Source organism: Salmo trutta, chromosome 19 (assembly GCF_901001165.1).
Source record: "Salmo trutta chromosome 19, fSalTru1.1, whole genome shotgun sequence".
NCBI classification, from domain to species: domain Eukaryota; kingdom Metazoa; phylum Chordata; class Actinopteri; order Salmoniformes; family Salmonidae; genus Salmo; species Salmo trutta.
This window is the reverse complement of record NC_042975.1, coordinates 18,195,201-18,218,485: the sequence shown is the minus strand read 5'-3', so window position 1 is coordinate 18,218,485 and position 23,285 is coordinate 18,195,201. Positions and strand designations below refer to the sequence as shown.

Here is a 23,285-nt window from a genome sequence, read left to right as displayed (position 1 = left end):
TGGCCTGATGACTCCTTGCTGTCCCCAGTCCACCTGGCCGTGTTGCTGCTCCAGTTTCAACTGTTCTGCCTGCGGCTAAGGAACCCTGACCTGTTCACCCGACGTGCTACTTGTCCCAGACCTGCTGCTTTCAACTCTCTAAAGACAGCAGGAGCGGTAGAGATACTCTGAATGATCGGCTATGAAAAGCCAACTGACCTGTTGCACCCTTGACAACCACTGTGATTATTATTATTTGACCCTGCTGGTGATCTATGAACATTTGAACATCTTGGCCATGTTCGGTTATAATCTCCACCCGGCACAGCCAGAAGAGGACTGGCCACCCCTCATAGTCTGGTTCCTCTCTAGGTTTCTTCCTAGGTTCTGGCCTTTCTAGGGAGTTTTTCCTAGCCACTGTGCTTCTACACCTGCATTGCTTGCTGTTTGGGGTTTTAGGCTTGGTTCCTGTACAGCACTTTGAGATATCAGCTGATGTAAGAAGGGCTGTATAAATACATTTGATTTGATGCTTGATCCAACATGGTAGCCCAACACATGATACTGTACATTTCTGAAATCCTTAAGATGTTTCCTAATCAAACAAAAAAACGAATGTGGCATCTTTCTAGAGCTCTGACTTTCCGACCTGGAGATCACTGACATCATGATTTGACCTTGTTTTTTTAATTTTTAATTTCCCAGTTGTCTTGAAAGCACCATTAGTAACAATAGTTTTGATTTTCTCTTGTCAGACCAATAAATAAAAGTGTCAGGACATGGCCACACCCCCTAAAGTAATTATTCACAAAAGTAGTGTGCTGGGCCTTTATTAGTCCTGTATTAGCGGACCGATATAGCTGTCTGTAGGGCAGACAAAAAAAACAATAACAACAAAAACACCCCCAAACATCTTCCCGTGGCTATGCATCAGGATTAAGCTGTCCCAGTTTATATGATGTCCCACTCTTGCTAAATTCACGCTATAGCGACCTTAAATCAACTCCTAGTAACCTTGTAAAGTGGTTTGGCTATCTTGGCAAAATACCTACTGTTGAGCCAGTAACAAGGGGGCTCAATCGGTCCCTGAAGTTGCTACCAGACATTGTTCACAAAATATTTAGTAAAATGTCCTTTCTTTTTGGTTTATGATGGGGTTAGGTTAGTTGAACTAAGCACCGCAGTCATGGTTTTATATTCAATCAATGAGTAGGCCTATATTATTTAATATCAGAGTGGGTAATTATACAACACATTTTTATGCTCTTAAAAGTTTATTTGACTACCGTTAGCCAGTAATGATTTATTTCAGTTTCAATAATATTATCAGGACTTTTATTTTGACGTTCAGAAGAACATTTCGGACCGGAAGTCCTCCAACCAACACGGATACGGAAGCGGAATGTGCGGGTTTATGGAGCGTGTTGGTTGATGTTTAGGGTCTATTCAGACGTGCGATTGATAACTCATAGGTGTACCTAATTTTAATTTCATGTTGGTGAAACACGTTCACCAAGCTAGTATGCAAAACCCCGACAATGTATTATGTGAGTAACTAGGCAATCTGGCTAAATTAAACAACAAAAGGACAGCTTAGCTAACATTAGCTAAACATATGTTGTTAACGTACTGCTACAGACAGTGATTTTCAAAGAATCAATCCCAAGCTCTTTCGGTACTTATGGAGATCTGAGTTGGTATAGTTATGGCAACAATTCCACCTGGCATATTAGAGCAAGATGAAATTAGTTAGCTAGCTCCCACATTACATCGATCCAATCCACACAGAAGCAATGCTAGGCGTAACTGTAGGGGTTGCTTTGGGGCAGAAATTATTATCGACGCTAATTATCAGACTAGCATAAATTGCACACAGAGTGCAATTTACATGCCTTGTTTGATTTTCAGACCAGATCAACTCCTGTGGTCCTGACAGCGATGGTGCAGCCCAGGGCGTACTGACGAAAGAATCTTTGACACTAGTGGACTGTTGCAAAATCCAAAGGGGGTGCATTGAGGCTCTGCATGCCCTTAACATGGGGACTGTGAGGCCGGAAGACTGCCCCCAAACAGAATCAACAAACATGACTGTCAAACAGGTGGAAACTATTGAACCAGTGCATGATTAATTTATCGTCATATTTCCACGTAAGTGCCAGTTTTGAGAAAAACACTGCTGTATATTTTTCAACTCTTAGTTACTTTGTCCAGTCAGTTGATATGTTGTTCCATTTCTACTAGCTGTAGCTGTTGATGTGGAGGTTGGAGACACAGCCACTTTTGGTATGTTACTACTGAGTGTTTCGTCATCTATTGTTGTGCCACACCAAGGCTGTGTTTATTCCAGAAACCAATAGTTGGACAACCTTGTGTATAGCTGTAGCCTACATGTTTTCTCTAGTGTCAGTCAGAGCATGTTTGATTGTGTCTAAACAGTAGCGCAAATGATCAGTGGGTGCCAGGCTCCATTTTTGCATGAGGATGGTTACACTTTGTCCAGTTTATTTGAACACAACCTTGTACTTCTTACACAGGAGAACACCTATCCAATATTTACATGGGGGATTATGCCTCTGCGTCAATTGACTTCATACAAGAGATTTCTGAAGCAACAAAGTTAATATCTGATTTTGGAAAGTATTCTGTTCAGTCAAATGACTTGGAACCACAACAGGAAGAACAGACTGGAGAGGGCACTTACTCAGACGGAAAGATTTCTTGTCAGGCACGGGGAAATTGTGGACGAGGGAGAGGTTGTCCAAATGAGCCTCCTGGCACTGGACGAGGAAGAGGTCGTCCAAATGGGCCTCCCGGCCCTCATCCGTGCATGAACTGTCCAATGACTTTCACTCAGTTGGCACACTTGAGGGCCCACGAGAGAACACACACTGGGGAGAGGCCTTATGACTGCTCTGAGTGTGGGAAGCGGTTCACTCAGATAGCTCACCTAAAAGTACACCAGAGAATCCATACCGGTGAGAAGCCGTACAGCTGCTCCACGTGTGGCAAAAGGTTTGCTCAATTGGCATCCTTGCAAGTTCACCAAAGGCGGCACACCGGAGAGAAACCTTTCCAGTGCAATCAATGTGACGCCAGTTTCTCTCAGTTAGCAAACTTACTAGCTCATAAGGCAAAACATATTGGCGGAGTGCCTTACCCGTGCTCTGACTGTGGGAAGGTTTTCTCTACTGCAGGGAGTCTGAAGGTGCACCAGAGAGTACACACTGGTGACAAACCTTTCCAGTGTGGTGTCTGTTGTAAATGTTTTACTCAATTAGGAAACCTGAAAGCTCACATAAAAAGACATGAAAGAAAGGGGGAGACTTTGGCTCAGTCTGACTGAGAAAGGAGGAGTAGAAATCCTGAAAATACACAAGTAGTAAATACTGGACAGATACTTAAAAGCTTGTGTGGACAGAGGAATGAATTAGGACCCCTAAATTATGTCAATACAAAAACATAAGGGGTCCCTTTAAATACTTGTGCATCGCTTCTGCATTTATTTGTAGATCATTTTGGATTGCAACTGTCACACAACTGATTAAGCCATCTTGTATCAGCAAATCGCTGCATTATCAAATCTGCATTCTCTGAATGTAATACAAATAGATTTTTAAATAAATTCCACTTCAAATACCAGTATTCAAATATTTATTGGAGGCAAGATTGGACAGATCTTGGGAGAACCAGAACATGGCATAGTCCGTTATTGGAAAGATTAGAAAAGACATTAAGAAAAAGGTTTGCAGTTTATTTTAGCAGCAGTGGAGCTCACGGTGATGTTGTTGGAGTGATGTTGGATGGCCACCAGGGGGCTCGTCACTCTGGTCAAAGGGAATCCCAAGGCCCCAGAGCAGTGACACCGCATTGTTTTAAGTTAGATATGGCTCCTGGAGACACTTGTCACATTAGAATAACACCATCTGACAGAAGACAATGTGTTAAAGGGTTGTAATTAATTTTCTGCACTTCAATATCCATGCCTCAATTTAGACACCTCAAAGTCAACTCTGGACCTCAAAGCCAGTGCCCCCCCCCCATCCCATCGTTCCCGTCTAATCAGGGACTGATTTAGACCTGGGACACCAGGTGTGTGCTTTTAAGTATCAGGTAGAACAGAAAACCAGCAGGCTCCTGCCCTCGTAGGGTAAGAGTTGAATACCCCTGCTATAGACTAAACACTGAGTGTAGAAAACAGAGGAACACCTTCCTAATATTGAGTTGCACCCCGTTTTGCCCTCAGAAGCCTCAATTTGTCAGGGCACAGACTACAAGGTTACGAAAGCATTCCACAGGGATGCTGGCCAATGTTGACTCCAATACTTCCCACAGTTGTGTCAAGTTGGCTGGATGTCCTTTGGATGGTGGACCATTCTTGATACACACAGGAAACTGTTGAGTGTGAAAAACCAAGCAGCGTTGCAGTTCTTGACACTCAAATTGGTGCCCCTGGCACCTACTACCAAGGCACTTAAATCTTTTGTCTTGCCCATTCACCCTCTGAATGGCACACAAACCGTGTCGCAAGGCTTAAAAATCCTTCTTTAACCTGCCTCATCCCCGTCATCTATGCTGATTTGAAGTGGTTTTAACAGGTGACATCAATAAATAAAGGATTATAGCATTCACCTGTGTCAAACTCGTTCAACGGAGGGCCGACTGTCTGTTTTTTTCCCGCCACCCTTTTACTTGATTGATTGAAGTAAGGTCACTGATTAGTAAGGAACTCCCCTCACCTGGTTGTCTATGTTTTAATTCAAAGGAAAAACAAAAACTAGCAGACACTAGGCCCTCCATGGAATGCGTTTGACACCCCTTGTCTAGGTCAAGGAAAGAGCAGGTGTTCCTAATGTTTTGTACACTCAGTGTAGATTAGATGTTTCATATTTTTGTTTTAACTCTAAACTGGCACACCTGATTCAATTAATCAACTAATCATCAAGACTTTGAGTAATTGCATCAGGTGTGCCAGTTTAGGGTTAAAAACAAAATGTTAAACGTCTCTGGTGGGGGGCCCAAAGAGAGTATTGGGAAACCCTGGATGAGACCAGGGATGGGCAACTCCAGTCCTCGGGGACCTGATTGTTGTCACACTTTTGCCCCAGCTAACACACCTGACTCCAATAATCAACTAATCATGCTCTTTAGTTTAGAATGGAATTAGTTTAATCGAATGTGTTTGCTCGGGATTTGGAAAAAGTGACACCATTCCGGTCCACGAGGACTGGAATTGCCCATCCCTGGATTAGACAATATATTCAATGATATAGAGCAGTGGTTCCCAAACTTTTTATAGTCCCGTACCCCTTCAAACATTCAACCTCCAGCTGTTTACCCCCTCTAGCACCAGGGTCAGCTCATTCTCAAATGTTGTTTTTTGCCATCATTGTAAGCCTGCCACACACACACTATATTTATTTAACATAAGAATGAGTGAGAGTTTGTCACAATCCGGCTCGTGGGAAGTGACAAAGAGCTCTTATAGGCTCAGGGCACAAATAATATAATAAACAATAATTCTGCTCTTTTATTTAGCCATCTTACATATAAAACTTTATTTGTTCATTGAAAATGGTGAATAACTCACCACAGGTTAATGAGAAGGGTGTGCTTGAAATGGTGCACATAACTGCAATGTGTTGTATTGGAGATAGTTTCAGTCTTAAATAATTTTCCACACACAGTCTGTGCCTGTATTTAGTTTTCATGCTAGTGAGGGCCGAGAATCCGCTCTCACATAGGTACGTGGTTGCAAAGGGCATCAGTGTCTTAACAGCGCGATTGGCCAAGGCAGGATACTCTGAGCGCAGCCCAATCCAGAAATCTGGCAGTGGCTTCTGATTTAAAATACATTTTCACAGAACTGCTTGTTGCAATTTCAACAAGGCTCTCTCGTTCAGATATCGATAAGTGGACTGGAGGCAGGGCATGAAAGGGATAATGAATCCAGTTGTTTGTGTCATCCGTTTCAGGAAAGTACCTGCGTAATTGCGCACCCAACTCACTCAGGTGCTTCGCTATATCACATTTGACATTGTCCGTAAGCTTGAGTTCATTTGCACACAAAAAATCATACAATGATGGAAAGACCTGTGTGTTGTCCTTGTTAATGGTTGTGAAGAGGAAACGACAACGCCTATTCCTCAGTAGACTGTAAAGATTTGGCATGGGTCCTCAGATCCTCAAAAGGTTCAACAGCTGCACTATCGGCAGATAGAGAAGAGCTCCAACTTCTTAATCATAGTCTCAATTTTGTCCCACACATTGAATATTGTTGCAGAGAGTCCCTGTTTTCCTAGATTCAGATCATTCAGGCGAGAAAAAACATCACCCAAATAGGCCAGTCGTGTGAGAAACTCGACATCATGCAAGCGGTCAGACAAGTGAAAATGATGGTCAGTAAAGAGAACTTTAAGCTCGTCTCTCAATTCAAGAAAACGTGTCAATACTTTGCCCCTTGATAACCAGTGCACTTCTGTATGTTGTAAAAGCGTTACATTGTCGCTGCCCATATTGCATAGTGAAGAAAATACATGAGAGTTCAGGGGCCTTGCTTTAACAAAGTTAACCGTTTTCACTGTAGTGTCCAAAACGTCTTTCAAGCAGTCAGGCATTCCTTTGGCAGCAAGAGCCTCTCGGTGGATGCTGCAGTGTACCCAGCGTTACCACTCCACTATGTCTCCCTGTCATGGCTTTTGCGCCATCAGTACAGATACCAACACATCTTGACCACTGTAATATTCATATGTGAATACATACTGAATTATAATTGGATGCATTTTACCGCCGTATCCTACTGTTCAGTGATTGGTTAAGACCACCCAGACGGTTAGGGCATCGTCAGTTGATCGTGGTTGGAGATAGGCGAACATGCGGTTGTAGCTAGTTAATAGTTATGTTAAGAAACATCCTGTAGTTCTGCGTTTTAGTATTTGTACAAAGCGTACAAAACAAGACAACCACCAAAGTCCATTTGATGTCACAAAGCTGTCCAGTACTTTAAAAATATAATCTCCTGTTGTCCTGGTTTCCAGTGGTTTGCAGAAGAGGATGTCTTCCTTAATTGACAAATACCAGGAGCTGTGCCAGGCCCGCCACGTCTGTTGACTTATCCAGCTGTAACATAAAATTCACTGGCTTGTATGCGAAGCAGTAGTTGTTTAAAAACATCTCCTGCCATGTCATTGATGCGTTGTGAAACAGTGTTGTTTGATGAAGGCTTTGTCTGTACAGTTTTATTGGCCTTTTCCCCCAGCATTGTCCCAGCAGGAATAATTAAGTCCTCCACAATAGTATGGGGCTTGCCTGTCCTAGCCACTGGGTAGTTCACCATATCAGCCCCTTCTTATTAATGGTATCTGTTGCTTTTATACATGTATTACTACTTGAAAGTCGTCTTAATTCTCGCTCCACAAATTCCTGTGGTTTATTTTTCAAATTGGCATGTTTTGTTTCTAAATGTCTGCGCAAGAGTGAAGGTTTCATCGAGTTGTGAGATAGTACTTCTGCACATATAACACACTGGCTGAGGAAAGGGCACTACTCCAAATATAAGTGAACCCCAAATCAATGTAGTTATCATCATATTTGCACCTCTTCGATGGTCCAACGTCCCTGTCTGTTGTTCAGTGCTTTCCCCGGTAAGGGGCAGTAGCTCTTCGGCTGCATTAGATTCACAACTCAGTGTCCATGCTAGCTGGACTAACAACAAATGTGGAATTACTGATGCTAGCATTGGATGTGCTCGTGGTAGCAGAACAACGTGTGTCATCGACAGGTGTAGTGCTGCTGGTAGTAGCAGACATTTAGAAACAAACATGCCAATTTGAAAAATAAGCCAGAAGATTTTTTGAGGGAGAATTAAGAATTAAGTAGCAGCAGTACTACCAGTAGAGCTGGTATGTGTCTTTATGGACGCGGGTCTTTTTTAATTGTTTATCCATTTTCGAGCAAACGGAATGAGCAGCAGCTACGTTTGGCTACATACGGACCATTAGTGGAATTCCCGCGAGAGAGTAACGGTTAATGTGATTGGATGTCAATTATTTGACTAGGCTACCTGTATTTGACATTGTGTTATTTCGCTTAACACTAGATGGTTTAATTGTATTTTTAGCAGTGAAACGAGGCTACTCAGGCGAGGGGGAAAAAACTCACCCAAATGTATAGCTCCGTTGGAAAATATAAATGGACTGTTTGAAAATGTGAAGATTTTTTAATTTGTGAATCACATTTGTTTTTGGCGAACCCCCGGCGGCATTGCGCGTACCCCAGATGGGCAACTTTGATGGGGGTCACAAAAAATCTGAACTCATAAGGGGCCAGTGGCTCGCGGGACTGCCGGCTACTGCGGGTCTGCCGACCCTAGCCTTTTGTGAGGAAAAATATTTTACCCCCATTGACCGTGGGAGATACTTTTTCAGAGTTAATTTCCTGCAATTGTACACATTATGCGATGGGGTGTATAGATGATTTTGCAATTTTCGAAATAAAAAAATCTATGATATTTGAGTGAGCGTGACTAACAAAATCAATAGGACCACTTCGGTAGATAATTTGGACATGATTACTACACGTTTAGATTGCTGGCTGGACTAATTTACCAATCCAGATTTTTTTCCCCCCTGACATGGGCTAATTGAGTGACTGTCAGTGATTGGCATAACAAGAGAGAAACTGCTGATGCATAACCACATTTCAAAATTGCACCTTGTGTGTCTATTCATTCTACTACGCGGACTAGCAGTTGCCCATCCCTGGCCTAGTACAACTGTTGTCAGAATTATGCTTACATTTCGGTTTTGAGATGGTTTGTTTTTTACAATGTTTGAGATGCTTTGTTTATTCAAAGTTAATAGGAGCTCACAATAATTTAATTTTTTTTCCTCCACTTTTCTTGATCTGGTTAAACTGCTTTAGATCTTGATTTTGCTTTATTCATTTAAAGTGTATTGTTTTTAATGTGCAATCATGTCATACTTTACACCAAACAAAGCTGTTTGGTTTGTCTTTTGTGCGTTGTGGACTGCTGGTGACTAATTCATAGTGGTTATGTGTCACAGGTAACCCATGGGTCATAGGGGTTGAGGATGGCTTGGCAATTTACTTTACAACGTGGTCATCACAGGAATGCAAAAAGGAATGAGGTTGCGTGATGGTTTTAATTTTTTTCTTCATCCATTTTGGTTCACCAGCTAGTACTCCTCATTGTTATTTTGTTGTTGTCCTCGTGGGTACCGTAAATCCCCAAAAGTCCCTGAAAGGATAGTAAAAACAAGGGACATTTTCCCTTGTGGGGACATTTCCCACATCCCCACTAGGACAAAGGCTATTTTAAACTTAGGTTTACAGTTAGTGTTATGGGGTTAGGGAAAAATAGGATTTTGAATGGAAATCAATTTTAGGTCCCCACAAGGACAGTAAAACATGCTGTTTTTGTGTGTTTCTTTTGAAGTTACCTCCCCAAACATTCTGCTGCATCCTGTGTAAACCGTTTTTGTTTACGGTTAATCTCTACAGAATCCAGCCTAGGCTATCATTAACTGAACAATAAAACTATTATTGGAAAGAGGAAGCACACACAGCCAATATGAATTTGTTCGGGTTTCTAAACCGTTTTTTGTTCCTTTTTACCAAATTCTGAAACTTTTTGAAGTCACAAACCTTGCTGACGTTCAGCGTTGCAAAAGTCCCGGTGAAACCCAACATTTGTGTGGCAGCAAGGTTGCTGTGAAAAACACTGAGGAAAATAAAAGTAAAGTATGTGCTACTATGACCCTCTGATTCATTCATCCTTGTTATATCTTCCTCTGCATTTGGTTCAATGATCTGAATTGGATTCCCCCCTAGCCTCTCCTATGGCGAAGTCAACTACGATCTATGGATGATGTATTAACTGTTATTTTTAGATTGAATGTCATTTTAACATTGATCAGAAGCACATATATTTCTTTAGCTCCAAGAGTCAGTCACCCCTTTGTATACACTTACCATGTTTCTATATCATGAAAATCATTGTTAGTGTTAAATGTATGTACATTACCCCAATAAGTGAGGCATATAACTTAATTTCTACTGAGTAGATCTATAACAGCAACAATATCTTCAGAGATCTGATCTGTTTATTTCTTTGAATCCACATTTGTTATCTCTGTGAGATAAATCAATAAAAAGCTGTTGTGAAATGCACTGTATTCTTGACTATAACAGCTTTATAACTTAAATAAAATATATTTCAGATGGCCTTGAATGAACTCTGAAATCTCACAAATGACACAGAGAAAAAAAATACTGAAATTATGAATTGACCTAATGAACTCATGGATGATGGCAATAAATAGGATCTATGCAATCAAAGTTATTACCGTTTCTCAGTAAAAGACCAGAGTGATAGCTACGTGAGGTATCTGTTGAGGGACGACCTCCTACAGGGGGTGGTAGCTTTCTGAGCTCACTCTGTTGCTATAAAGCCATCTTCCCTTTTCACCCAGCACTCTTGATTATCACTCTTCTGCATCTCACAATGGAGGAAATCTATGTCAGGCACGTGGAGTTGCTGGGCTTTGAGAAACGCTTCTTCCCCAGCCAGCACTATGTGAGTTTGAGACTACCATTGTTGACCAAAATACACAATGGTTCAGTGGAGGTTCATGCAGTACTTGTGGTTGTTTCCCAGACACAGATTAAGCCTGGTCATAGACAAAAAAAACATGCTCAATGGAGATTCTCAAAAGAGAAATGCTTAAAAATATGTAATGACCAGGTATATTTGTTAACATCAAATTGCTTTGATGACATTTTTCATTCAGCAAAAGCCATTTCTGATGAGCATTTGATTGGAGTTCTTCACTTATGTTTTTGTCTACTTTCTCTGAAGGTCTACATGCTGATGGTGAAATGGAATGACCTCTCTGAGAAGTTGATCTATAGAGGGTATCCGGAGATCTACACCTTTCATGTGAGTAGCTGCCTCACACAACTTAATAACCTGAAAGCAAAAAGTAGGAAAGATGGACAGCTGTGTAAATGCTTTTGAATGCCTGCCTTCCTACTACCCCCACTGATCTGCAGTCAGTTGATAATGCGTCTTGGTTATAGAAATCCCTGAAGGAGATGTTCCCCATTGAGGCAGGTGACATCGATAAGAAAGACAGGATCATCCCTGCACTACCAGGTGAGGACATGTATCTGCTCTACGGCTTACCCCTCCACCATGATAGCTGATGTGTGGTTAGCGCTCTGGCAGTGTTTGCCTGCAACACATAGGTGGTGGATGAGGTGAGTTTCCACCTTACTATGTCAAGTGCTTTGAGCACCTAGGTGGAAAATCATGGATAAAGAAAGTATTGATGTCTCGGCAATTTACTATAGAAGTGATGTTGTAATTCTAGTGTCCTTTGAGTGATTCCTCATGAAACCCAGACAAAAGAAATCATGATTTTCACAATGTAATCCATAGAAGAGGGATTTGGAGAAAGGATTGTTGACATGTTTTTGACATTTGTATCTAAAAGCATAATTGAGAAATGGTCAACGTTGGCATATCTATGACATTATTGGCCTTACCCAGGCCTAATTTAAGATTCCCTAGTGTTTCATAAATAGGTGCTACAAGGCAAACATTGGTGTCATATGAAGTTTTACTGCTTGCTCTGTGATATAAGTAGTATTTCAATTTCAATAAAAAAATTATAAATATTAACAATTTTGGGGGAAATGATTTTTCAATATATTGTTGAAAATTGTACTATGCCAATTTCTCCAGAAAGAAATGGGCCATAACTTTCAAACTAGCAGAGATCCCACTCTGGAACTTTGATATGCCCGTATGTTCAACAATATATTGACAAATTAGCCAAATCAAAAATGGTATATTTTCAATATTCATGTTTTATATTTTAATATTCATACATTTATTTAAAAATACAAAAACTTACTGTAATCAAAATACTACTCATGTTACAGAGCAAGCGTGGTAAAGCTTCATATGACACCCATTTTTGTTTTGTAGCATTATGGAGTCTTAAAGGAGGCCTGGGTAAGGCCAAAATGTCATAAATATGCCAACTTTGATTAAAGTTTATTAATTATTTCTCATTATGCTTTTAGAACCTAATGTCAAATATATGTCAACAATCATTCCTCCAAAAGGACTATTCTATGGGTTACATTTTGTGAACATGCCCAAAATCATGGTCCTTTTTTATCTGGGTTTTATGAGGAATCACTCCTTTGCCTTTTTGCTTCATTTGAAAACATTAAAAAGTATACAGATAAGTGATGAATGCACTTGGGTGAACAGACAAAAAATAGGTAGTGTGTGTGTGTGTGTGTTTTTTCTCAGTCAATGCTTTGCATAAGGAAACACCTGCTGCTGCAATCCAGATGTGACAAATGTACTTCTCGTTTTTTAAACAATGCTAATCAGTAAACCATAACTAATTCTAAATGAAATCATGGTTCTGGGTCGGATCTGATAGTGCGAGTCGGCTTGGTTGGTTTTGGTCTCTACCTCCCTGCTCCAAATGTCACTCGCTCATAGTACGGGCACTCCCCCGCTTGCTAGAGCTGCACCTCTCTCCATCCTCTCGTGCTTTATCAGCTCCAGTTAATAAAAGAGCTTAAGTGAATTTTCTGCTGCTTCCCACATTCGGATCAGACTGGGTCTAGACCTGACCAGGTCTATACGGAACGGGTCTCGTTGTCCTCGCGTCCGTTTGGAACGGGTCTGAATTTACATTTTTTATTTATGCGTGTAGGATCTGGGTGGGAAAGCCACAGGTCCATTTTGGAACAGGTCCAACTTTTTGGACCGTGAAGACCTCTACTTTACACTTAAAAACTGTATGTTTAACACAGGCATATTACATATTTTACACTTTGGATTTTTATCAAAGATTTTGTAGTTTTCAGTTCTCCCTAAAGGCAGCAAGTTTTTAATCCAAAGGCTGTGACCACTTGTGATCCAAACCATATTATTTAGCACAAAAACAAAACTAACGAACACAAGGACTTTCCCTCAACAGGGCTCAAGTGGTTATTAAGGTTGTGTTGATGCAACATGGGAAAGCAGAAGTTGCAGACAAACCTGATAAATTGCAGACAAACCACATGAGATTTGTTTGCAACTTCTGCTTCCCCATGTTGCATCAACACAACGTTAAACTTGAGCCCTGTCCTCAAAGTCCTTATGTTAGTTTTGTTTTTGTGCTAAATAATGTTTTTCACAGATAAACATGTAACATCTACATCCACCACTGTAGTATTCAATTTTGAATATTCCATTTGAAGGAATTGGGGTTCTCTGTTTTCTCCCTTTCCTTTGGTCCCTCATTCCCTTTGGTCCCTCCTTTCCTCAGCGCCAAAGTGGTTGGACAACCAAAAGAGCACAGAGACCAGGCAGAGCACTCTGGCTGAATATTGCGGTTCTCTCATCAACCTGCCCCCCAAGATCTCCCGCAGCCAGCTGGTACGCAGCCTCTTCAAGGTCCGACCAGAGGACGAGAACCCACCCGCTCAACACCCGTCAGTACAACTACAAGCAGTCTCACTACTGATCTGTAAACACTGTAGCTACGTTCTGATTCTCTACCCTTCTCCGTACATTTACATTTTAGTCGACACTTTTATTCAGAGCGAATTACAGTAGTGCATACATTTTAATACTTTTTTTGTACTGGTCCCCCATGAGAATCAAACCCACAAACCTGGCACTGCAAGCGCCATGCTCTAACAACTGAGCTACACGAGAAATATGTACTCGTACACTCGCCATTATGGATTTAAAAATAATTGACTGGTATGAGGAATATGGTGGCAACTCCCTCCAGCCATGTATGCACCAATCCATTGCTTCTAAATGCATGCGGGGGAGTGAACCAGAGGAGGCTGGTGGACGGAGCTATATTGTAATAGCTGGAATGGAATAAATGGAATAGTATCAAACACATTTACAACGAGCCGGTCCTCCTATAGCTCCTCCCACCAGCTTTCCATTGAATTAAACATTGTACACCGTTCTGTCATACTGAACACACCCCTGGAGAAGGGTAAGGAATCGGAACGCAGCCTGTTTCATTCCAGGAAGATTTTCCAGGAAGATGTTCCCTTCCGTCTTCTCTCGTTCACCCCCTTCCCAGATCTGATAGGACTGGATGGGTGAAAAGCAATATGGCGGAAACTCAGTGGAGTTATTGCTTATGCCTACCCAGTTGAATCAGATCCATGAATGGAAATGAACTAGGGAAGTGGACAGCTTCCTGGAATGAAACTCAGCCTGTATTACTTTTTACTTCTGGATTGATAAGTGAGTTCTCAATGTTTCCCATGTAGATTAAAAAGAAATGAGACCTTTGTGGTGTCCAATGACAAAACGAGAGACAACACTTCTGGTAAGAGCCTGTCTCTTGTCTTTACCCTTTTTATTAACCCACTAATAGACACATTTTTCTAGCCGAACTTGAGGGAATATGGGCTCTAGTGTGCTATAGTCCTGCTATAAAGAAATCTACCATAAAGATGTAATTTTTGTCGTCTGTTCAGAAATCTCTGGCCCCATCATATTGGAAAGCTACAGGGTGATTGCTGACTACAGCCACACCTCCAAGTATGAGGTCACCCTGCATATTGGAGACTTGGTGGAGATTGTGGAGAAAAGCCCGAATGGTGAGTGATCACTGACCCAAAGAATGATCCCAGTCAGAGAGCAAAGCCATCTGAAAATTGAGTTGTTGTAATATCAGGCTGTTGTATTCAGTGTACACTAGATGACAGCACCAAGCATGAACCATGAACATTTTACATGAAATGATAGGCACAAAAGTGTGCATGTGACAATGTGCACTGAATGCAACATACATGGTGATCCCTAAGGTGTCCCTGATTAACCGATTGCTGCTCCTGGGTGATGTTCAGTAGGCACAAAACAGAAGACAACAGACTGAAACAGGGAGAGAGTACCTGGACCTACCCCCAAAAATGTTTAACATTGCATGCCCTACTGAACATGACCTTAGTGTTCACTTGACCTTTGACCCCTTTACCATGGCAGGTTGGTGGTTCTGCCAGTGTGATACCAAGCGGGGCTGGGTGCCCGCCTCTTACCTAGAGCCCCTGGATGGACCAGAGGAGTCGGAAGAAGCCGATCCCAACTACGCAGGCAAGTCTCCCCACTTGTCAGGACTCCAGCTAAAATAAGAGCCAGGAGGATAATGGTGTCACTATCTACTAATGATGGGGGGATCGATAGTTACATGTCGGGATATTATTTTTGACGATACATCGTATAGTTTTGACAATATTGCAATATTATTTTTGCGCTAGTTGGCTGTACCTGCACCAAAACCGTTTTTCTTTCATAGCCTGTTCTCCATTTTCTTTTTAAATAGTGGGCCAATATGTTTTCAGCACTTTTATTTCCATGATTGATCAAAACGTATTTTCTCATGGCTCTCTCTTGTCCCTCTGCAGCAGACATATGGTGACAATATGTTTGGAACATCGAATCACAATGAAATCACACTATTGAATCACAATACATATAGAATTGTGAGAATCTCAATACATATTGTATCTGCACCTAAGTATCGTGGTAATAGGTTATCATGAGGTCCCTGGCAATTACCAGCCTTACTATCTACATTTTAGTCATTTACATTTTTATCTAATATCTGTTGATTCGTGACACTGTTTTCAGTGAGGTCTCAGGAGATTTGTTAAGTTTTGTGTTGGCAGTGTACATAGTACAATATCAACCTAATCCGAAACAAACTTTAAGAAGTTAGGGAAGTCTTTCCTCTAGGTGGTAGACAAGCGTTGACTTCGAGCTCATAATTCCAATGTGTGTTTGTCCGCACAGGAGAACTCTACATCACCACCAAAGCCTACAAGGCAGCACAAGATGATGAGCTGACTCTTGAGACGGGGGAAACTATCGAGGTCATTCACAAGCTCCTGGATGGATGGTGGGTGGTCAGGTATGTTGGCTGATTCTGTACTCTTCTACTCTTCCCTCTCTCTATTCGTCTCTATGAAAGTCAGTCCACAGTCAGGCAGCTGTTTGGATCAGTAGTAACTTACATATTTTCTACTGTTGTATCATGTAGCCACAAACACACAGTGTTTCTAAGTGCTTGTTGGGTGCATATTGTCTAGGAAAGGAGAGGAGACGGGACACTTCCCCTCAATGTTTCTCTACAGAACTGGAGAGAAGAAGGAGATGGCGTCGGAAGAGCATGTGATGAGAAGACAGACACCCCCACCCAGACGGTAGGACTACAAACTTCAGGAAATGACTTCCTCTATGGATAAAGAAAGTTATGAGAGCATAAAAACTCAGACAAAGACGAGTACCTAGTCTTTCCTCTATTGATACTTCTCTTTTTAACGTTTTCTTTTAACTTCTCATTTCCTCTTTACACATTTCCTTTTGGCTTTCAGTTCAACAATCCGCAATGCACAAAGTATTCACAGCAAAGGGCGCCAGCGCATCAGCCAGGACACGTACCGCAGGAACAGTCGCCGCTTCCTGCAGCAGAAGGGCAGCCGGCCCAATCAGCCCAGGAAGACGTCCAAGGCCTCCACACAGTCCCCGCTGCAGGACTGGAATAACAGAGGTATACCTAGGGTTGCAAAGGGAGGGTATATTACTGAAAACTTTCCAAGTTTACCAGTAAACTACTAGAATTTTGGTATCAGTTCAAGGATTTTATGTCATCTATAATAAGACATCTAGTGGCCCTTTTGGGTACTTCAGATTATCACAGGTGTCTAATAATCTCTGTCCCTCTGTGTGCCTTTATCACATGTAAAATATATTAAATAATTGAATAAGATTTAAAAATAGAATGACAAAGTTGTTAAACATTATCCTAAATAAAAAAACATCAACATAGTCAATAGCAATGGTGTATGAGGGTTTCAGCATGAAACACTAAACAAAAATATAAACGCAACATGTTAAGTGTTGGTCCAGTGTTTCATGAGCTAAAATAAAACATCCCAGAAATGTTGCATATGCACAAAAAGCTTATTTCTCTCAAATTGTGTGCATAAATGTGTTTACATCGCTGTTAGTGAGCGCACATATCCTTTGCCAAGATAATCCATTCACCTGACAGGTGTGGCATATCAAGTAGCAGATTGAAGAGCTTGATCATTACACAGGTGCACCTTGTGCTGGGGACAAAAGGCCACTCTAACATGTGCAGTTGCCACACAACACAATGCCACAGATGTCTCAAGTTCTGAGGGAGCGTGCAATTGGCATGCTGACTGAAGGAATGTCCACCAGACCTGTTGCCAGATAATTTAATGTTAATTTCTCTACCATAAGCTGCCTCAAACATTGTTTTAGAGAATTTAGCAGTACGTCCAACCGGCCTCACAACTGGCGTCACAACCTTCCTAATACTGAGTTGCACCCCTCCCCCGCCCTTTTGCCTTCAAAACACCCTCAATTCGTCGAGGCATGGACTCTACAGGGTGCCGAAAGCATTCCACAGGAATGCTGGCCATGTTGATTCAATGCTTCCCACAGTTATGTCAAGCTGGCTGGATGTCCTTTGGGTGGTGTACCATTCTTGATACACACGGGAAACTGTTGAGTGTGAAAAACCCAGCAGCATTGCAGTTCTTGACACAAGAATCTGGCACCTACTACTATACCCCGTTCAAAGGCACTAAAATATTTTCTTTCCCATTCACCCTCTGAATGGCACAACTACACAATCCATGTCTCAGTTATCTCAAGGCTTATAAATCCTCCCTTACCCTGTCTCCTTCCCTTCATCTACACTGATTGAAGTGGACTTAACAAGTGACATCAATAAGGGATCATAGCGTTCAACTGAAATTACCTGATCAGTCTATGTCATGGAAAGAGCAGGTGTTCTTATTGTTTTGTATATTGTTTTGTATACTCTGTGTTTATTGCAGTCTCCATAAAAGTAGCAATGCGTATGCCCCGACCACCTGAGGATTTAGCTTTTCCTGTGTTTGAGGGGTACAAATTCTACTCACTTAAATATCACTGGATTGATTGCTTTCATTTTACTCTTGCGACTATTTCCTACTCTTGCGTGCCATTTGCTTTTTTCCCACTAGCATTATGACCGCAGAAATGTTTGTAATGACCTGTCACACACTCCGGTTATGGCTGAAATGCATCTAAGGGGACACTACTCATCCACGGTTTTCTATCCTCATTGAAAACCGTTTTACTTTACCTGAATTCAAGAAATAACGACACAGTTGATTTTTGGGGGTGATGTTATAACCGGATTATAAGTCCCATCCAAATGACATCATAGTAACCAGTCAACTCCATTACACTCAAAGTTACTTAAACATCAGCCAGTGAATGCTAGCCATCGTTAGCTATCAGTCTATCTTAATGAGTGTTAGCATGCTAACAGCATACCCTGCTCACAATAATTATTATTTCTAAGGGGTATACAGTGGGTTAACAATATCAGTCAAATAATGTTGTATTGGGCATTTCAAACAACATTCCCAGCTAATGAGAAAACAGTCATGGTATTTAGTTTAAGAGAATTAACGAGATTGAACAAATGAAGTTGGACTAATTTGAATGGCCGCCAACAGCAGATGTACTCCAGTGGACCCCATGTGAACGCCACGCTGTGTATCCCTATAAGAACTCCAACTCTTAGTCGGGTACTTAACGTGCCGTCTCGACACTTATATTACAAAAAATAGACGAAAGATAACTTTATTTTGGTGAGTGTTCATTTTTTGTGCAGTTGAAATGTTAACAAATTAGATGTGCTGAAATGAAAGCCACTTCCATAAAATTGAACACTCAGATTATAGTGATATTATCTCTGACCCCGCAAACACTGTAAAGGATGTATAGATAGGTACAGTATAACCTAGAGCAAGTTTGTTGAGTTTAAATTGGGTGTATCCTTCTCTTTAAACAATTGTTGAATTATGCAAGCGAAAGTGACAACAGTAATGAATAATTAATGAGGCAGTCCAGACTAGCCATACTCTACAGGTAGATCACGGTCCACATCCGGACCCATTAAGGGGTCAATGCAGACCACGGGTCCTGAATAATTTTCTAGAAATAAAAAAACGTTTGTTTTGGGGAACTCAGTCGGGCATTCAACTTACTACCGTTGAGAGTTGTAATAGTAGAATGCACAAGGTGCAATTTCAAAAATTTGGTAGTGAGTGCATGGGCAGTTTTCCTCTTATGTCATTCGCTGACAGACATAGAGCTATTTATTACCTGTCAGAAATGTCCAGTTGATCAACTACTAGCCCATGTTAGCTAGATAGGTAAATTGAGCTAACCAGATATCTATATCTTGTATATATCTTGGCCAAATGCCCAAGAGCCCCCATTGATTTTGTTGAGTCACTCCGGTATCTCATGAACACACATTGTGAACAGTTTGGGGTTGCGAGGTGGGAGTGTATTACTACTACGCCGATAAATTACAATATCCATTTGGATTTTTGCCACCTAGGAAATTGGTATGATGGGACATTCTCAAATAAACACAGCAAAAAAATAAACGGCCCTTTTTCAGGACCCTGTCTATCAAAGATAATTCGTAAAAATCCAAATAACTTCACAGATCTTCATTGTAAAGGGTTTAAATACTGTTTTCCATGCTTGTTCAATGAACCATAAACAATTAATGAACATTCACCTGTGGAATGGTCGTTAACACACTAACAGTTTACAGACGGGAGACAATTAAGGTCAGTTATGAACATTTAGGACACTAAAGAGGCCTTTCTACTGACTCTGAAAAACATGAAAAGAAAGATGCCCAGGGTCCCTTGCTCATCTACGTGAACGTGCCTTAGGCATGCTGCAAGGAGGCATGAGGACTGCCAGGGCAATAAATTGCAATGTCTGTACTGTGAGATGCCTAAGACGGCACTACAGGGAGACAGGAGTGACAGCTGATCGTCCTCGCCGTGGCAGACCACAAGTAACAACACCTGCACAGGATCAGTACATCCGAACATCACACCTGCGGGACAGGAACAGGATGGCAACAACAACTGCCCAAGTTACACCAGGAACGCATAATCCCTCCATCAGTGCTCAGACTGTCCACAATAGGCTGAGAGAGGCTGGACTGAGGGCTTGTCGGCCTGTTGTAAGGCAGGTCCTCACCAGACATTACCGGCAACAGCGTTGGGCACAAACTATGGGCACAAACCCACCGTTGCTGAACCAGACAGGACAGGCAAAAAGTGCTCTTCACTGACGAGTCGCGGTTTTGTCTCACCAGGGGTGATGGTCGGATTTGCGTTTATCGTCAAAGGAATGAGTGTTACACCGAGGCCTGTACTCTGGAGCAGGATCAATTTGGAGGTGGAGGATCCATCATGGTCTGGGGCGGTGTGTCACAGCATCATCGGACTGAGCTTGTTGTCATTGCAGGCAATCTCAACGCTGTGCGTTACAGGGAAGACATCCTCCCTCATGTGGTACCCTTCCTGCAGGCTCATCCTGACATGACCCTCCAGCATGATAATGCCACCAGCCATACTGCTCGTTCTGTGCGTGATTTCCTGCAAGACAGGAATGTCAGTGTTCTGCCAAGGCCAGCGAAAAGCCCGGAACTCAATCCCATTGAGCACGTCTGGGAACTGTTGGATTGGAAGGTGAGGGCTAGGGCCATTCCCCCCAGAAATGTCTGGAAACTTGCAGGTGCCTTGGAAGAGTGGAGTAACATCTCACAGCAAGAACTGGCAAATCTGGTACAGTCCATGAGGAGATGCACTGCAGTACTTAATGCAGCTGGTGGTCACTCCAGATACTGACTGTTACTTTTGATTTTGACCCCCCCTTTGTTCAGGGACACATTATTCAATTTCTATTAGTCACATGTCTGTGGAACTTGTTCAGTTTATGTCTCAGTTGTTTAATCTTGTTTTGTTCATACAAATATTTACACATGTTAAATTTGCTGAAAATAAACACAGTTGACAGTGAGAGGACATTTCTTTATTTGCTGAGTTTAGTACCCCTGGTCTAAAGAATGCAGTTTTATAATTAAAGGTAGCCTAGACAGAGGAATGTGGGTGGTTGCAGCCCTGTTCCACCTCTTTATGTTAATTTATTCATGTGGCCAAACAGTATATTCAAATGAGGCACAACTTTTTAAATTTTTATTTCCGAATATTTAAAACTACCTCATACTAAGAAAATGTATACGTGAGTGCATTATAAGAAAAAGTGAAATGTTACAATGAATTGAATACCGGAATTCCCACATGCCTGAACTTCATTAATTATTTGTCTCTCCCAGTACAATGTCTTGTGTGCTATAATTCAGTCAATATCTGATGGATTAAAACAATTCTAAAAGTTTGGAGTCTCTTCATCCAATGTCCAACTGTTAGATTAATCAGAATTGTATTTTTAACATTTTAATCATTTAGATGACCGTTGCTAATAAAAGGCCTTCATAATTCCCTAACCTCTATAGATTGACTTTCATTCATTTAGGCCTGGTTTATTGTATTGTTTTTCAGACAACATCCCAAAGACAGCGGGCTCTAGTCCAGGGGGTGAGCTGAAAGGGGCTCCCATCATCCCCCCTAGGCCCAGTCCTGAACTCATCATGGAGCGCTGTACAGAGAACACCCGCAAGAAAGTCAGTGTCCGCAAATCGAGCTAAGCTTTTAACTGTGTGGATCTGGACTCCTGTCAGCAATGCAATCAGAGATGGGTTAATGTGTGCATTACAAGCTAAACAGCCGATAAAGCCAGCCATGTGTGCCATAGAGGGCATTTTACATTTTGTTCTGAATGTTACCACTTAGCACTAGCTAACTGCTTATGGAGAAAGTAAAACAACAGTGAAAAGTGAATGTATGTACAAAAGCAAAGGTGTATTTGTTTTTCTAGGGTCATTTTTCTTGTTACTTTTACATATGCAATGTTTTTAATGTTTTTTGATAAAGTGTGTGGTTGTTAAATGTGTTTGCCGCAGTATGCGGTTTTTGGAACATAAGAATAGTTATTTATTTGTTGAATTTAACCATTTGTAACCTACAAAATAAATAATATATTCAGAAAATGTTCTGCAGAGTGCATTTTTATCTTCTCTGCTCATGCTGTGTGTGTGTGTGTGTTTGATTGATTTCCAGCCTGGTCGCTCTGACTAGATGTAGCATAGTACACATTTTTTGGGGTACCTCATATTCATGACGTTACAAATGGTATTGTTACTTAAGACAGAATGTTAGTTAAGACGGAAACTGAAGTAGGGAGGTGGGTCCAGTTGGATGGGTGTTCGAATCACGCTGGGGCTAACTTCAGCGAACCACAACTATAACATCTGCAACTATACTGAACAAAAATATAAACACAACCTGTAGTGTTGGTACCATGTTTCATGAGCTGAAATAAAAGATCACAAATGTTCCATACGCACAAAAAGCATATCTCATATTATGTGCACAAATTTGTTTACTTCCCTGTTAGTGAGTATTTGTCCTTTGCCAAGATAATCCATCCACCTGACAGGTTTGGCATGTCAAGAAGCTGATAAACAGCATGATCATTACACAGGTGCATCTTTGTACTGGGGACAATAAAATGACAATCTAAAGTGTGCAGTGTTGTCACACAATGCCACAGATGTCTACATTTTTTGGGGTGGGATATCCAATTACGATCTTGTCTCATTGCTGCAACTCCACAACTGGCTTAGGAGAAGCTATGGTCGAGTCATGTGTCCTCCAAAACATGACCCGCCTAACCACGCTTTTAACACCTGCCCTAACCCGGACGACACGGGGCCAACGGCCGGTTGTGACACAGCCTGGGATTGAACCCGGGTCTATAATGATGTCTCAAGCATTGTGATGCAGTGCCTTAGACCGCTACACCACTCTGGAGGCCCAGATGTCTCAAATTTTAAATGAGCGTGCAATTGGCATGCTGACTGCAGGAACGTCCACCAGAGCTGTTGCCAGAGAATGTAATGTTAATTTCTCTACCATAAGCTGCCTTCAATGTTTATGAGAATTTGTCAGTACGTCCAACCGGCCTCACAATCGCAGACTACGTAACCATGCCAGCCCTAGATCTCCACTTCCTGCTTCTTCACCTGCAGGATCGTCTGCGATCAGCCACCCGGACAGCTGATAAAACTGAAGGGTATTTCTGTCTGTAATAAAGCCCTTTTGTGGGGAAAAACTCCTTCTGATTGGCTGGGCCTGGCTCCCAAATGGTTGGGCCTATGCCCACACATGGCTGCGCCACTGCCCAGGCATGTGAAATCCATAGATTAGGTCCGAATTTATTT

The 23,285-nt window shown here is 41.7% G+C and overlaps 1 protein-coding gene across 1 annotated transcript; it reads left to right on the top strand.

Annotated features, from left to right (window-relative positions):
* Nucleotides 1-1,379: 1,379 nt before the first annotated feature.
* Nucleotides 1,380-22,052, top strand: ncf1 (neutrophil cytosolic factor 1). Its single transcript, XM_029699943.1, has 14 exons — nucleotides 1,380-1,526; nucleotides 1,888-2,127; nucleotides 2,221-2,262; nucleotides 10,470-10,573; nucleotides 10,856-10,936; nucleotides 11,077-11,152; nucleotides 13,338-13,503; nucleotides 14,311-14,369; nucleotides 14,521-14,643; nucleotides 15,029-15,136; nucleotides 15,836-15,953; nucleotides 16,132-16,245; nucleotides 16,417-16,592; nucleotides 21,505-22,052. The coding sequence occupies exons 4-14, from the start codon at nucleotides 10,502-10,504 to the stop codon at nucleotides 21,648-21,650; spliced, it is 1,239 nt and encodes a 412-aa protein (XP_029555803.1). The 5' UTR covers nucleotides 1,380-1,526; nucleotides 1,888-2,127; nucleotides 2,221-2,262; nucleotides 10,470-10,501; the 3' UTR covers nucleotides 21,651-22,052.
* The last annotated feature ends 1,233 nt before the right edge of the window (nucleotides 22,053-23,285 follow it).

Bases quoted from the DNA above. Each gene is read 5' to 3' on its own strand.
- ncf1 (XM_029699943.1), top strand. From the start codon at position 10,502: ATGGAGGAAATCTATGTCAGGCACGTGGAGTTGCTGGGCTTTGAGAAA. The intron at 15,137-15,835 runs GCAAGTCTCCCC...TTGTCCGCACAG, and splicing joins AGCCGATCCCAACTACGCAG to GAGAACTCTACATCACCACC. The intron at 15,954-16,131 runs GTATGTTGGCTG...CATATTGTCTAG, and splicing joins GATGGATGGTGGGTGGTCAG to GAAAGGAGAGGAGACGGGAC.